Genomic DNA, 16961 nt, shown 5'->3' with positions numbered 1-16961 from the left:
TTTAGGCCTGTTTGCTAGGCCTAGCCTGGCCCAAAAATGGGCCTAAAATTTTGCCCAAGCCCAACCGGCTCGCCTGTATTAATTTTTTATAGTATTTTTATATAATCTTTTTAAAAATTAAAATACATCAAAAATACTAAAAATATTAAAATAAATATTTCCTAAAAAATTGAAAATAAATTAAAAAAATATGTACACTTAAATAACACTAAGATAGGTGCAACTTAACAAGCAAATGCCTCTAAAATAGTAACAAAATTAACAATAAAATAAAAGTTATACAATATCCAAACAATAACAACAAAATAGTTGCAACACAGTAGTGAAATAGTAGCAAAATAGTGAAGAAAAAAAAACAACAAGAAAATAGCAAAAGAAAAACAACAATTTTTTTTTGTATATTTGGGCCGGGCTGGGCTGGGGCAAAAAAAAACCTTACTTGTGGATCAGCCCATTTTCTAAACGGACCTTATTTTTTTGCCCAAGACTATTTTTCGGGCCTATATTTGTACCCAACCCCTTCCACTTTTTCGGCGAGCTTTCAGGATGGGCCAGGTGGCCCGGCCCATGGACAAGTCTAATTGTACACTAATCATTCAATTCATTATTATTCAACTTCTCTTTTGAGTTAATAAATTCTCTTTGAGTTTTCTTTTTCAAGAATTTCTCTTGAGATTCTTTTAGATGAGTTTTAACAATCTTTTCAGATTGTGGGGATCATCTTCAAGATTTTTCTTGCCAAGTTTTCTTTTTTTGAGGGGAAATTAGAGCCGCTTGAAGGGGGTTGTGGATTCTTCGTGTTTCTAAGGCTTCTTAGGACTTTTACATACTACATTCTATCTTTTCATCTATCTTCTTTATTTTCTTTCTTATTGTTCTAATCGTAGATTTATTATTCTATTTTAATTATCTTAGTTATTTATTTTAATTGTTATATCTAACTTGAATTTGATTGCATTTCAGGTTGTGTAAAAAATCCAAGTTTCTTTCCAAACTTCTAGAGCCCTAAGTCAAATCAGCGACTTTGACAAACTTTACGATTCGCTTCCTCATTCATCCACCTTATTCCTTATCACTTAGACTCAAACAAGTCATGTGTCAAGGGAGGAGGCTCTTGGCAAGGTTTGGTGGAGGCCAGGCAAAGTATGCGTAACAATTGTTCCCAGTTGATAGGGAGGTTAAAACTGTCTTTTCCTAAGACAAATGTGTTGAGTGAAGTCTCCTTTAAGAAGCAAGTGTGTGGCGAGATGTTTTGGTGTGGTGTAGGATATAGATTTGAAATTTGAAATTTGCATGTTTGATTTTTTTTGTAACTAGTGATTTAATTTCTAACTTGATCGGTTTTGAATATGTCTTAGTTCTCCTAGTTTCGTCGAAAAATTAGGTTACAAAAACCCTAAATTCGTTTCCAGCTCACATGCATATTTCTAAAAATAAAACAAAAATCTATGTGGAGATGATAGTCTACGATCCAATTACATATCCCAAAATTTATTAAAACCTAAAATTACATCCAATCTAATTCTAGGAATCAAAATATTAACAAAATTACTTTATCATATATGTAATTAAATACATTCATTTACATAAATTACCCAAAACATACATATAATTAAAAAAATGTCACATCTTATCAAAATTAACCAAACATGAAGAAGAGAGAAACTTCAGTATCAATTTACATTATAAACATAACACAACGTGACTTTGATTCTAGTTATTTGAGAAAATAAGGTTAAGAAAACGGCTTTGATACTTGGTGAGAAAAAGCATTTATTTGTGAATGCACCCATTTCTCTAGCTTTATCATTTCCATTCATTTATATGCATTTGATCCTACACGCAATTCATTTATGGTTTCAACAAGCTAGCGAAGGGATCGATTGAATATATATACAATTATGGCTCAAATAATTTATAATTAAGTGCCAGCTTTTCGCTTATTAATTATGAACTTATTTAGTCACGAAATCATTCCACTATAGTATTGTGATTGAGCTCTCCTTAATTACATATCATTACGAAAACTACTTAATAAGTGTTTGCCCAATGACTTTGTCATAAGTGTGTTACCCTCATAAGATATACTTAATCTCTTCGGGATAAATTCATTCTCCCAATATGATTCTATTTTATCTCATATTAACCATTACATCTTATTTCACGAAAAGTTAATTAATATAAAATAGTAATCGAGTCATTTATTGTAAAGACAAACGACCTGCGACCACGTTTACTTTTTATCTATCATGTAATGCTAATGAGAGGATATATTTACCTATTAGTTGAGCTATGAATTCCATTATTGTAAATAATGCTACATACCGTGGAAGTTAGATAACCATTGAACCAATATTTGCTTTCATTTTGTATTGCGTGCAAAAATATTAAAAACAATATATAAAGAATATTAATATAATTAATAGATATTTTATTAAACCAATTTATTAAAAAAATATAAGTAAATTTAGACGAAAATACTATACTAAAGGCACTAAATCTAACACTTTGTTGAGGTAATTGAGTGATGTATCATTGGACTCAAGTGAGGCATATGTTAATGTAACTTTTTTATTATGCTTGAAGGAGGGTTAGATGTATCAGTTGGCTAAACTCACCTCACTGGAGAGGTGTTCCAAGGGCAACTACAATGAAAGTGTTTTCAATTGCACCCAATTTTTTTCAAAACGCACTGGCCTTGGATTGCATCCAAACAGGCCCTTTAAGTTATTTTATTGCTAAAAAAAAACATTCAATAGATAAAGAGAAATGGAAAGTAGGGAAGATAATTATGACATTTATAATATTAAATTATTATTAAGTGTAATTATTTAATTGTAAATTAAATTCAAAGTTAAAATTAGTTTGTTATATTGAATTGCATAATATATGAAAAATACAAAAACAAAAAAAAATGACAGAGTTGAATTGTTTTGGAAATTGGGTTTGAGGTGGGCTGAACCTGTAATACCCCGAAAATTTTTACAGTAAAATATTATCCTTGATATAGTAAAATAAGGAAATAAAGTGACAAAAAGGGAATTTTTGTGTGATGTCAATATTGAGAAGTATATTATGATATATTAATTCAAGAAAGGACTAAATTGCAAAGATGAGAAAAGTCTTGTTGCACAAGAGTAAATACTCAAAATTTAAGGGGTTGAAGTGTAAATATAAAAAAGTTGAAGGACTAATGGTGCAAATATTTTAAGGGTGGAATGATCTAGAAACCAAGAAAAATTGATGAATTAGGACCAAATTGAATAGGTAAAAATTATGAGGGACTAAATCGTAATTTTACCAAATTAAGTGATGACTCAAGGATGGAATTCTAAAAGATCATGAAGGGCAAAATGGTCAATTAGTAAGAGAGAGAATTCTAGAATGTAATGATTATGTTGATGATATTTTAAATTAATTAATTAGATAAATATTATTTTATTAATATTTTATGAGATGTTTATTATTATTATATTATTATTTATTTAGTATAAAAGGAAGGAAAGATGAAGAATTATCAACACATTTCCTTTCCCATGCAAACAAACGTAAGATAAGAAGAAGAAAAGAAGTTTGCTTTCTTTACAATTTAGTCCTTCCACCAAAAATTCATTATTTTCACCTAAAAATTGAAAGAATTTCCATAGCCATCAAGAGAGAAAGATAGTAAGGAGATGATGGGGAGCAACAATATCAAGTTTGATTCAAGAAATAGAAGCTGGAGGAGAGAGAAAAATCAAGTTAAAGATTGAAGTCAATAAGAAAACTTAAGTACATCAAGATTTCAATATGTTTTTAAGTTTGTTATTATTGATAAAGCATGGAAATAATGTTATAGTAGAGTTTTCTTACATAAGGTCCTATGTTCTTGATATGTTAGTGAAGAAAAAATAAGAGAAAGTGATGAGAAATGGTGTAGAAAAAGAAAATAAGGATGTTATAACATGGTAATTAATATCTTGTACTAAAACAGTTTTGGAAAGCAGCAGTAGTCTAACTTTGAAAAATCATCAAAAATTGTAGAAATATAATTATAGGATGAATAAAATATGAAATTAAATCTTATTAAGTCTAGTTTCTTATAGAAGAAATTATGTAAGCAATGGAATTCTAAATCATGATATATGATGAATTTTGTGAGACAAGGTCAGAATGATTTCTGGTTCCCCTGTTCTGAATTTGTAAAATCATAAAAAAATTGGATAAAAATAATTATGGGCTTAAATTTATATATTTAGAATTCTAAATGAGTCTATTTTCAATAGAAACAAATATGAACATCATTCGAATTCTTTACAAGGAGATAATTAATTTTTAGTGAAGAAGGGTCACAACTGTCAGACAGCATAATAGGAGTAACTTTAAAGAATAAACTGTACTTATTGACTAAACCAAAAATTCTGAAAATTTTATGGTAAGAATATATATGAGTCTAGTTTCAGGGAAAATTAGCGGATCTTAATTTGGAGTCCTATAGCTCCAGATATAAATAATTTAGTGACTATGACACAGATGGACAGCTTGAATATTCATAAAAGTAAATAATAAGATTATAGATAATGTTACTTACAAGTGTGCTACATACATCAAGGATGTGGAATGGAGAGGAGTAGGAGGAAAACATATATGAATATTCATTAAGCATGGCTAATTTGCATATTTTAAGCTTAGGGACTAAATTGAATAAAAGTAAAACTTTATGGGTAATTTTGTAAAAATGTCAGAAATGACCAAATTGCATGAAATGGATTATTTTATTATTTAAATTACAAAATTGAATGAAATTATTAATTTAGTTCAAGATCGGGGGAAAACATGTTTTAGGGATTAAATTGAAAAGTGTTGAAATTATGAAAAATTCTGATATTTTATAGAATTCATGGGTTGTTATCAACATATATGAGAATAATAACTGGAAATAAGGATTAAATTGGAAGAATTTTATTTTCCTGACCCTAAGGATGAAATCGTCATTAATTAAAAGTTTAGGGGCAAAATGGTAATTTTGCCTAGAGCATTAATTAAATGCATTAGAATATGAAATGAATGAAAATGATGATCAAATTTATTTATAAAGATCCGGACGACTCAAATATGAGACTTGATCGTGGAAAAGAAAAGATATCAGATTAATGAAATTATAAACACAAACAAGCAATAAGGTAAGTTCGTGTAACTTGAATTATATTCTTAAATGCTTGAGATTGTATGTTATTTATGTGAATATGATTTGAATGTTCATTATATGAAAATTTATGAAACATTGATAAATTTGATAAAATGAGAAGAAATCCCGGTTGAATGAAAGGAAAATTCGATGATCTCTGAAAAGGAATTGACGGTAAAAAGGATCTAGCCTGGACGGGTGATCTTATCCTGATATAGCCCTCCCGAAGAATATTTGTAAAACGGATTTAGGCCGGACGGGTAATCCGAATTAGGGTCTAAATTTAGCCTGGACTGGTAATTCAGATCCAAGCTCATTAGAGTAATTGTCGTTGCAGGGGATTTAGCCTGGACTGGTAATCCCGAAAATACTCTATGAGTTTATATTACAGGGGGATTTAGCCTGGACTGATAATCCCACTGTAAGGATGAGGTTCGCGGGAGTGTGCTCTCTGATATGAAATGTGTAAGACCATGGTTGAAAGATACCATGGCAACCTGTGTGTAAGACCATGGTTGAAAGATACCATGGCAGCCTGATATGAAATATGTAAGACTATGGTTGAAAGATACCATGGCAACCTGATATGAAATGTGTAAGACCATGGTTGAAAGATACCATGGCAACGTGATATGAAATGAACAATACCATGGTTGAAAGATACCATGGTAACATGACAGAAAATGAGTAAGACCATAGTTGAAAGACACTATGGCATCATGTCAAAGATAAATAAAACCGTGGATGGGAGACGCTCTAACATCTGTTGAACAATTGATATTTAGGTAATATGTATCAAATGACGAATGGTTATATGAAATAATTATGAAGATAGATAAACGAAATAAGTATAAGTACATGGAATATAATTTATGTTAAGTTTGATATAAGCTATTACCGGAATAAATATACATAAAATATATGGAAATGATGGAGCATGAAATATTGATATAATGAAATGAATGATATATGCTTATGAAGAAACGGTAAGAGCATGATATGTTTCATGACATGTACATATATGATTATCTTTGATACGTTGATACAAGGAAATTATGTAAGTTGAAACTATTATTAAACTCAAGTGCGATATGTCGAGAAATAGATATATCAATGTTGAATTTATATGAGATATGTGCAAGTATACTAACAATGTTGCTGTTTGATGCTTATACAAGTGTCAAACTGTTGATTGAATGATAATATATTTATTTATATGATACATTGAATCGGTAAGTATTTAAATTTTTTTTAGTGATCTGTAAATGGTAGTAATGCTCTGAAACCCTGTTCTGGCAACGGATACGGGTTGGGGTGTTACAGAACCGAGTCTAGTTCTTCAATTAGTTACATCAGGTTGAGGTTGGGTTAAGGAAAAATCCATCTTGCCTTGGCCCAAGATAATTATCAAAACAATTTAAAATATATGATAATAAATTTTACATTAATATTTTTTCTAACATAATTATATTTAGAAAACAATTAATAGTATATTAAATTAATAAATAAATTAAAAATTATTGTTTTATTTTGATAAAAATATTTAAAAAAATCATGACGTGTTGGACTTAGTTAAGTCAGGCCAAAGTCAAGCATAATTTTGATTTTTTTTTCAAGTTGAGTTCAGAGCGGCAAATTAATATTTAATTTTGAGTCGGGTTTAGAATGTATGAATTAATATTTGTTTTTTGGTTGGGTCTGGATCAAGTTATGTTGAAAATATATTTAGTTGTGATCGCAGCAAGCAAAAAACTGTCTTACTTCACCTGTTGCCATCTCTAAACTTGACTAACTTGTGGGCAAACGTAGTTCCTTGCACTAAGTAGCTTGAGTTTAACTCGAAACTTATAATTAGCAATGCAATTAGAATTAAGTTGAATTTTTTATTTCACCGTTGATGTAGTGATAAGATATATAGAAAGATAATTTAATTCAAATATTAAAAATTGTGATAAAATAAAGAGAGATGGAGAGAATAAAGAATAAATAAAATATGAAAGCAATAAAGAATGTACTTTATTGATCAAATAGATGATTTACAATGCTTCATCAGAGTCTCTATTTATAGGCATAAGAAGTATAAAAGAAATAGATATCATTAGAATTTAAAGTACATCAAAACTTTATCATGATCATGATAGACATCAACTTAATAAGATATTCATAACACTCTCTATTGGATGTCCATTGGTAGATAATTTGCCTCGTTAAAACCTTATTAAAAAAACCCTGTGAGATAAAAAAACCTGATGAAGGAAAAAGAATACATAATCTTCTATTACAAGCTGCCTCGTTAAAAACCTTTACCAGGAAAACCAATGGGACAAAACATTAGTTAAAAGAAAATAGTATAACTTGTTTTTAAACTCCCCCTGATGGCAACATTACATTACATCTTTGAGTCGATGCATTCCAATCTTGTGTAGTAGTCTTTCAAATGTTGAAGTTGGCAATGCCTTAGTAAAAAGATATGCTAAATTATCACTAAAACGAAATTGTTGAACATTTATATCACCTCTTTTCTCAAGATTATGGGTGAATAATAATTTTGGTGAAATATGTTTTGTTTTATCACCTTTGATGTAACCACCTTCAATTGAGCTATACATGCTGCATTATCTTCATATAAGATATTTGACATCTTTTTCTATAAAGGCAAATTACATATCTTTTGGAAATGTTGGGTCAATAACCTTAGCCAAACACACTTTTAACTTGCCTCATGCATTGCAATTAATTTTGCATGATTGAAGAAGCAACAAGTAATGTTTGCTTTGTTGAACGCCATGATATGGCAGTACCCCTACATATAAATAAATATCCTGTTTGATATCAACTTTTATGTGGATCTAATAAGTATCCAGCATCAGCATAGCCAACTAATAGGGATTTTGAATCACTTGAATAAAATAACCCGATATCAATGGTCCCTCTAAAATATTTAAATACATGTTTAGTTTCATTCCAATGTCTGCATGTTGGAGAAGAACTAAATCTTGCTAACAAGTTTACAAAGAAAGCTATATCAGGTCTTGTGTTGTTTGCAAGACACATCAATGCCCCTATGACACTTAGATATGATACTTTAGGACCAAGAAACTCTTCATCATTCTTGTAAGGACAAAATTGATCTTTATTCACATCTAACGATCGTACAACCATGGAGTACTTAATAGGTGTGTTTTATCCATATAAAATTTCTTTAATATCTTTTCCATATAAGTTGATTAATGAACATGAATTTCATCTTTTAAATGCTTGATTTGTAATCTAAGATAAAACTTTATTTTTCTAAGACCTTTCATCTCAAATTCTTTCTTTAAACAATTCATTGTATTTTGAAGCTCTTCAGGAGTTCCAATAATATTTAGATCATCAACATAAACAAAAATTATTACAAAATATGATCCAAACGTTTTTATAACATTCTTTTAACAAGTATTCATTAAGACGATTGTACCACATACATCTAGATTGTTTTATTCCATATAAACTTTTTTTTAATTTGATCGAGCAATTTTCTCAAGAAACTTTATATCTTTTTGGGATTTTAAATCCTTCAGGAATTTTCATATAAATTTCACTATCAAGTGTATTATATAAATAGGATGTAACAACATCCATTAGATGCATGTCAAGTTTTTCCCGTACTGCAAGACTAATAAGATATTTAAACGTGATTGCATCCACGACATAAGAATGTGTCTCTTCATAATCAATGCTAGGCCTTTGCGAAAATCATTGTGCTACAAAGCGAGCTTTATACTTACGACTTCATCAATTTCATTTTGTTTTTACACAAATACTCATTTATATCCTACCGGTTTTACACCTTTAGGTGTTTGGACTACAGGTCCAAAAACTTCATGTTTAGAAGGTGAATTCAAATATGCTTGAATTGCATCTTTCCATTTTAGCCAATCTTTTCTATTTTTTACATTCCTTAGTAGATTTAGGCTCAATATCCTCATTTTTTTTTGTTATTTCAATAGCAACATTATAAGCAAAATTGTTGTCGACAACTACATTTTGTTTTTGTTCCATCTTTTTCTCGTATTGACATAACTTATCGAGATCTCTTTATTTTTATTATTTTCATTTTCACTTTTAAGTACCTGAATCTCTTCTTTAGTTTTATAATTAGTTATGTCATGGGTCTCTTCAGGAACCCCCGCCTCCAGTATATGACCATCTTGAATGTTTGTTCCCCTTTTTTTTTACGAGGATTTTCATCTTTAGAACTGGCCGGTCTTTCACGTTTCATGCATCGATTACTTTCTTTTGCATTAACAGTTTGCCCTATTATGAAATCAATTCGTATTGGAGCATTTTCAGCTGGTATGTGAGATTTAATGAATCTGGTAGTTGATTTGTAAAATGAATTATCTGTTGAACTTCTGGTTCACATTGTTTTGTACGAGGATCTTAGACATTGATAATTCATTTCAAGTACTTTATTAATCCATCTTTTTATTTTCTCCCCTAATGTTGGGAAAACTGACAACTCTTGTCATAACTAAATATCGAATTAATAGCTCAAAAATATTATAAGGAGACTCATATAAATATAGATTCCTAATCTTTTATGATGACCCATCTTTGTGCGTAGTGGTGGAGCAATTGGAACATATACCGCACATCCAAAAATTGTAAGATGAGAAATATTTTACTCTTGACTAAAAATCAATTGTAATGAGGAATGTTTATAATTTATTGGCTTGATGCATACAACATGTAAATCAACACAATCTTATGCTGAAATAGAAATTTTTTTCTCATAAAGAATGATTTAGCTATTAGTTGGAGGCATTTGATAAACAATTCAGCTAAATCATTTTGTGTGTGAACATGAGCTACAGGATGTTCAACTTTTATCCCAATTCACATGCAATAATCATTGAAAACTTGGGATGTAAACTCACCAACATTAGCAAGATGAATTGTTTTAGTTGCATAACTTGAAATTAATCATTTAAACGAGCAATCTTGCAAATGGCAGGTTGCAAGTTGATAACGCATATGATTATTTTGTAGATGCATCTACAAAAATCATATAATATTAAAAAACCATTCATTTCAGAAATGCAAGATATTAAATCTCAACTTTAGCTAGTGAGTTTCTGATAACCATTTTTTATTGAGAACAAGCAACAAATGAGAATTATTTAAATTAAATAATCTTCTAGTTCTTTAATAGATGTCTGTATGAATTCTCAATTAATTTTCGCATCATATACGATCTAAGATGATCTAACTGGTCATGCCAAGTAGTAAACACATTTGTATTAGTAAACTTCTGATTTACTTTAACATGTATTTCAATTGTACTAAATTGTAACAAATTGATAATTTTATTATCATTCCTTTTAATTTGTATTCACATATAAGTACTATTATGACATTTACTACTAGAAATGTCTAAATCAATGTAAAGTCTATAATGCTACCAAGTCAAAAATGTAATTTCCAAATAATTATATGCACTATTCGCTTCAGGGAAATGCCAAAATCTTCAAATGGCCAAAAATCTATTAATAGCAAACTTTAAGAGTGAATCTTATTTTTCAGATGTACAACAGTTATATAACTAATGACTTTTCATACATAAGTTTTCTCTCTTGCAAGTTCTCAGCAAATATTTTACCACGTAATTTTAATTGATAAATTATTTTGAATACTGTAGAGTTATACTAACAATTTTTAAAAAAAACTTGCAACTTTAGGTTCATCCAACCATAATAAACTTTAGATAGAATTATCACATTTTATTGTTCATAAGTATATCTTTCACAGTCAAATAGTTGTTTTCAACCCTTTAATATGGATGATGACAAAAGAATATCACAAAGATTATAAAATAAATATAAATTAATAACCCAATCCCCTTTTTTTATTCATATGAAATTTAATATTTTCCTCATTTACAATCTGAATATGAGATCCATTACAAATAACTTTTAAAAGTAATGCAGTAACCATCACAAATTTTGTGCTTTTTGGATAGTGATATATTAGCTCTTCTGGAGCTTTTAACTAATTTTGTACTATCAAATATTGGAATAATATTTGTTTGTTTCAATACCAAATAAGATAAATATTTTCTATCTGTAATAATAGAATTCATTACTCCATTTTCATATCATTCCTCAAAGAACATTAACAGAAATAAAATATTTGGGAATACGCTACATATGTGGCTAGTAATCTTTCATATCATATTGATAACATAAGTTCTCTTTACCCTTTAAAAAGTTACATTGAGAACTCTCATTGTCCTCTTATTTATTACTATATTCTCACTTTTAGTGGTTCATGGGTATATCTTTTATTTTCTTTATATTTACATTCATTTCGGGGAATGTAATTGATTTACTAGGATGAACTTATAAACGTCCCAATAAATTCTTTGTTTCATAATCACCATCGCAAACATGTGTAGATTTTAAATTAGAATCTATCTATTCATGTTGTCATAATTAGTCTCTAATTATAATAACATGATATAATAAATAAAATATAGTAAAATATACGTAAAGATCTTTAATATCATCGTCATCACCTTGACAAATCTATTCTTTACCTATGCTTGTACAATTATAAATCAAAGATCGGGAATAAAAACCACAATCTATTTTGAGATTGAATCTTTCAACATCCTGAAGATGAAGTTGTAAGGGAGAAAGTTTAAGGTGAAAATGAATTTGATTTGTGGGGCGACTTCGAAAGATTTTGAAAAAAAAAATAGAGAATCATCGCGCTGATAACGTGTTATAAAATAATGAGAGATGAAGAGAATAAAAAAAAAAAGAAAATATGAAAGCAATAAAGAATGTACTTTATTGATTAAATGGACGATTTACAATGCTTCATCAAAATCTCTATTTTATAGGCATAAGAAATTTAAAAGAAGTAGAGATTTAATTCTAATAGCTATTAGAATTTAAAGTACATTAAAATTTTATCTTGACCATGATGAACATTCACTTAATAAAATATTTATAATAAAAATAATATTATTAAAAATGGAAAATATGATTTTCAAAAGGTTTAATCTTTATATGATATAAAATAGCTTAATTATAAAAGAAAAAAATGATTTCAAACAAATTTTATCTTTAAAGTTATATATTTATGAATAAAAATGAAATTAAAATGGTAATGGAAATAAAGATAAAAATTAAAATAAAGAAAATGGTTGATGTTATTATAAAATGAAGACGTCGAATATTGGATGATCTTATCATTTCCGACAGTTTTGAAAGTCAGCGGCAGAAACCATGTGCTGACTCAGTTCACCCTCACTTCCTCACCGTTTTATTAATTTAGCCTCTAAATTATATTATATTATTTATATATTTAACTTTTATTCTCACTTTCACATTTGAGCACAAATATAATTATTTTCCCACATTGAAATATGAAATATGATATCCATATTTATTTAAATTAGATTAAATTCATCAATTGAATTAATTTAATTAAAAATTAATTGGAATATTAATTTAAAGAGACTCTAAATTAGTTAATTTGAGAATCGAATTAAAAAATTAATTAAATTAAGTTTTTAATATTTATTTAATTAAACAAGACGAATCGATCATATTGTTGAATTAGTAGCATGATTATTCGATTTTTATTCAAAAGAATAGCATAATGTACATATAGATTATTATGCATATGTCATGTTTAAAATTTTAATATTTTAGTCAGTATTTCTATTAGAAAAATAGTCATCAAATTTTTTTAAGAGTAAAATTTAATTAAATAATAATAAAATTGATAAAAGATGTAAAAAATAATTTAATAATTAAATAAGAGTTGGAATCGTGAGTTTTAAGGCATTAGTTTATTAACTAACCTTGATTCATCACCGACTATCGTTTCTTAATCTGAAAACTACATTAAAACACAGAGTTTCAATCAAATAAGAAAAATGCATAATTAAATATTCACAAGTCAAACTTCTAAGTCATTGTTTATATTATCTTTAATACTCGTGCCATTTAATTATAATTATGCCATAATATTTTTCTTTCAATTCTATATAAATTTTATTGGTATAATAACAAATTTAGTTCTCATAATTTATACATTTTATAAATTTGTCACGATATTTTTTTGTTAATTTGTTGAGGCTGAATCTGTAAACGTTGAAGTTAATTTTTTTAGAATCAAGACTAAATTAACAAAATTTATAAATATCAAGAGCTAAATTTGTTATTATACTAATCGAAATTATGTGCAATTGACGAAAGATATTAACACCATGATTAATTATCCTTAATTACTCACTTTGAAAATTTACAGGGACCAAATTACAATGCTCGATTTTTTGATAGGTACTAATTTTCTCAAATTTGAAAGTGAGAGGGATTGGACAGGTTTTTTTACCCAAAAGAGCTAAAACGGATTAAAATTAGATCACTAAAGTTTCAAGAAGGGCTAAAAGTGAAATTAGACCATTTAATAGAAACCCACTCAATCTCTTTCCTACTTCCAACATTAAAGAAGAAAATTGGGTACATATATCGAAGATCTTGTCGAGAAAAAACGTGTAACCAAATCATACATCTATTGACATTGGATAAGGTTTCCACGTCATCATCTCTCTCCCTCAACATTTTATATATAGTCACCTTATTCGGCGTTCTTCAATTTGATTATTCTTTCAGATCTTCAAAGCTATATACCTGCATTTTTATATTTGGTTTTTTTTCTTTTGAAATCTCGTTTTAGAAGATCAAATTTCTTCAAAGGAAATATGTTGGCGATATTTAGCAAAGGGTTAGTGAATCCACCCCAAGAGCTGCATAGTCCAGCTTCACTCACTTCATCAATGAAGCCTAAGCTTCCCTTTGAAATCCTTAATGGTTTTGTCTGTTCAAATCCCACCAACGCTTTTTCAATGCGGTTTGGATCTTCAGCTTCTTTGGCTTATGTTCCACCCCACAATCCTTCCTCCACTTATAAAAGGTAATCATACTCTCAGTTAAATTATGGTTTTCATCCCTCTACTATGTTTATATTTTTAATAGGGCCAAGTTGGAAAAAAATTTAAATTTAAATCGAGTTATACTATTTTAATCAAATTAAATTTATTTTATTAAAGGGATAAACATGAAGTTTCTCATTTAAGGGACTACGGCCTTGTTAACCCCTAGGTTCACCCCTAATTTGGGGCTCAACCTTTGCATGTACAAAGTTAGAAATTTTGTATTAAAAGAAGTTTTTAAAAGGGCCAAAACTAAATTTTCATGTTAGAAAGTGTTTCCATTAAATTGAGTTTAAATTTTATGGAGGGATCTAATATGAAAGTAACCCATTTGAGTAAGGGGTCAAATTATTAGGGGATCTAGGATTCATTAATGACATTACAAAAATAAAGGTATTAAAATTATCGTAAACTAAAGTATAAAATTTAAATCTTATATTTGAGTATAATAGAGGGACTAAACTATAATTTAACCTAAATACTTCAACAATACATTAAAAAAAAAAAGAAGGAAGCCCTTTTTCTTTTGTTTAATGTTTTATGATTGAAATTGCAGGTTGTTTTGTGGAGTGGATGAAATGCATTGCATATTCATGGGTAATTTGAACAATCTATGTAGCCTCTTAAGGCAATATGGTCTATCAAGAGGCACCAATGAAGCAATGTTCATCATTGAGGCATATAGGACCCTTAGGGACCGTGGTCCATACCCACCACATCAAGTTCTCAACCACATTGAAGGTAGCTATGGGTTCGTCATCTACGATGCCAAAGCTCGAACAGTGTTTGCTGCAGTGGTAAAGATTTAACTCGAAATTAAAATTCGAAGTTGAGTCAATTGGTTCATTCGTATTCGCTTTTTGTATCTCGGGTTTAATTTTATGTTTATTTAATGTGATGTAGAGTGCAGATGGAGGGGTTGAACTCTTTTGGGGAGTTGCAGCTGATGGATCTGTGGTTGTTTCAGATGATTTAAAGGTTATAAAAGAAAGCTGTGCCAAATCGTTTGCACCATTTCCTGCTGGTATGTGTTCTTTTGTTAAAGTATGCTTTGTAGTCCCTGTACTTAGATAAAATTTAACATTTGGTTCTTATATTTAAAAAGTTAAAAAGGAATCAAGTCCTCCTACTTTTTTCTATTTAAAAATCTCAACCCAGCCCTTAAAATTGTATGTATTTTCTATCTAAATTTGTTAACTTGAAATTTTGATTAGGCTGGTATTTGTTTGATCGGAAATAAATATGTTAAGTTGATAAATTTTGACAGAAACTACCGACTACAATAATGATTAAATTAGGATTTTTTATGAAAAATAAAATGATTGAATTTTTAATTTTTAAAATATAAAGATTAAATCTCAAATTTTATTACTCTTTTTAAGTCAAATTGTAAATTTAGTCCTTATACTATGTTAAAATTTGATGTTTAATCACTCTACAACATAATTTAATCTCTTCACTTCTATAATATTATTAATAGATCAATTGCAACTATTAAAGTAATTGAGATTTAAAGCTTGATTTTTTTTTTTAAATGTAGGATGTATGTTCTATAGTGAGCAAGGATTGATGAGTTTTGAGCATCCAAAGAGCCAAATGAAGGCAATGCCTAGAATCGATAGTGAAGGGGTGATGTGTGGAGCTAACTTCATGGCCGATGTTCAGTCGAGAATAAGCGGAAGTAGTGGTGGTGGCAGCGGCCGCGGCATGCCACGAGTCGGCAGTGAAGCTAATTGGGCGCTGCGAGGCTCGAAAGCTTGATTGATAAGATATATACTAACAAGATTGGGATACGATATGCACCCCCACAGAATTTATTCCTTACGATTTTTAATGATTGTTGTGTTTTCCTTTGGCTTTATTACTCTTGTTTATAAATTTTATCACTTTAAAAATTAGAAAGGGATGTTCGATAAATAAAAAGGTTAAATAACTTTTTTCACCCTCGAACTATATAAAAATTTCATTTTAGCCCTTAAATTTTTTTTCCATGCCTTTTTTGACCCTCAAATTATCATGTGTGGTCAAATTACCTAATTGGATGGAAAAAAAATGAACTTTTCTGATAACTTACAAGCATGGCATCTTAGTGCTCACGTGGCATTTGTGATAAAAATTATAGTCTATAAAAAATTAAATTAAGTTTTTTGGTGGAAAAAAACAATACTAAGTGATTACTTTGAAATAATTAAATCCGTGTAAAAGCATTACTCTCAAACTGCAAAACTCCTTGTAGTAAACTTGGTGGATCTATAAATAACAATAAATTCGGTGTACTATTATTTATGTACTTAGCCATTCGATTAGCAATCGCATTTTGATTCCTTGGAATATGATGACGTCTTATCTTCCAAGTTCGTCTGAAAATGCAATTAATTAAACGTAACTCTACCAAACTACTATTGGTAACTCTACCAGCTAGCAAAGTCTCAACTAGAAGTGCATTATCGTATTCTAGTTCTAATTGCCTGAATCCTTTCTCCCATGCTATGCGAAATCCTTCAAGCATGGTACGTGCTTCAGCGCGAAAAATTGTTTTCTTAATAACCGCCAGTGAAAACCCACACAACCGTCTCGTATCAACATCTCTAAACACGCCTCCCACCAAAGTACAATTGCTAAAGTAAGACACAACTCCATCCGTTTTGAGTTTAACCCACCCTTTCTTTAGTGGTGACCACCATATAGCCAACACCATAGGATTCAGTTGAGGCCAGATTGAATCCAACATTTTCATGCTAGTGCTATGGGTGGTCATTCAGGGGTACATGCAATGAAAAGCAGGCTGATTAGTCTTTTATA

General features: G+C 29.2%; 1 protein-coding gene across 1 annotated transcript; it reads left to right on the top strand.

Annotated features, from left to right (window-relative positions):
• The first annotated feature begins 13699 nt into the window (after positions 1–13699).
• Positions 13700–16101, top strand: LOC107889002 (stem-specific protein TSJT1). Its single transcript, XM_016813288.2, has 4 exons — positions 13700–14140; positions 14716–14956; positions 15063–15183; positions 15700–16101. The coding sequence occupies exons 1-4, from the start codon at positions 13929–13931 to the stop codon at positions 15918–15920; spliced, it is 795 nt and encodes a 264-aa protein (XP_016668777.1). The 5' UTR covers positions 13700–13928; the 3' UTR covers positions 15921–16101.
• Positions 16102–16961: the final 860 nt, after the last annotated feature.

Source organism: Gossypium hirsutum, chromosome A09, assembly GCF_007990345.1.
Source record: "Gossypium hirsutum isolate 1008001.06 chromosome A09, Gossypium_hirsutum_v2.1, whole genome shotgun sequence".
NCBI lineage: Eukaryota > Viridiplantae > Streptophyta > Magnoliopsida > Malvales > Malvaceae > Gossypium > Gossypium hirsutum.
This window is presented reverse-complemented; position numbering and strand designations above follow the sequence as displayed.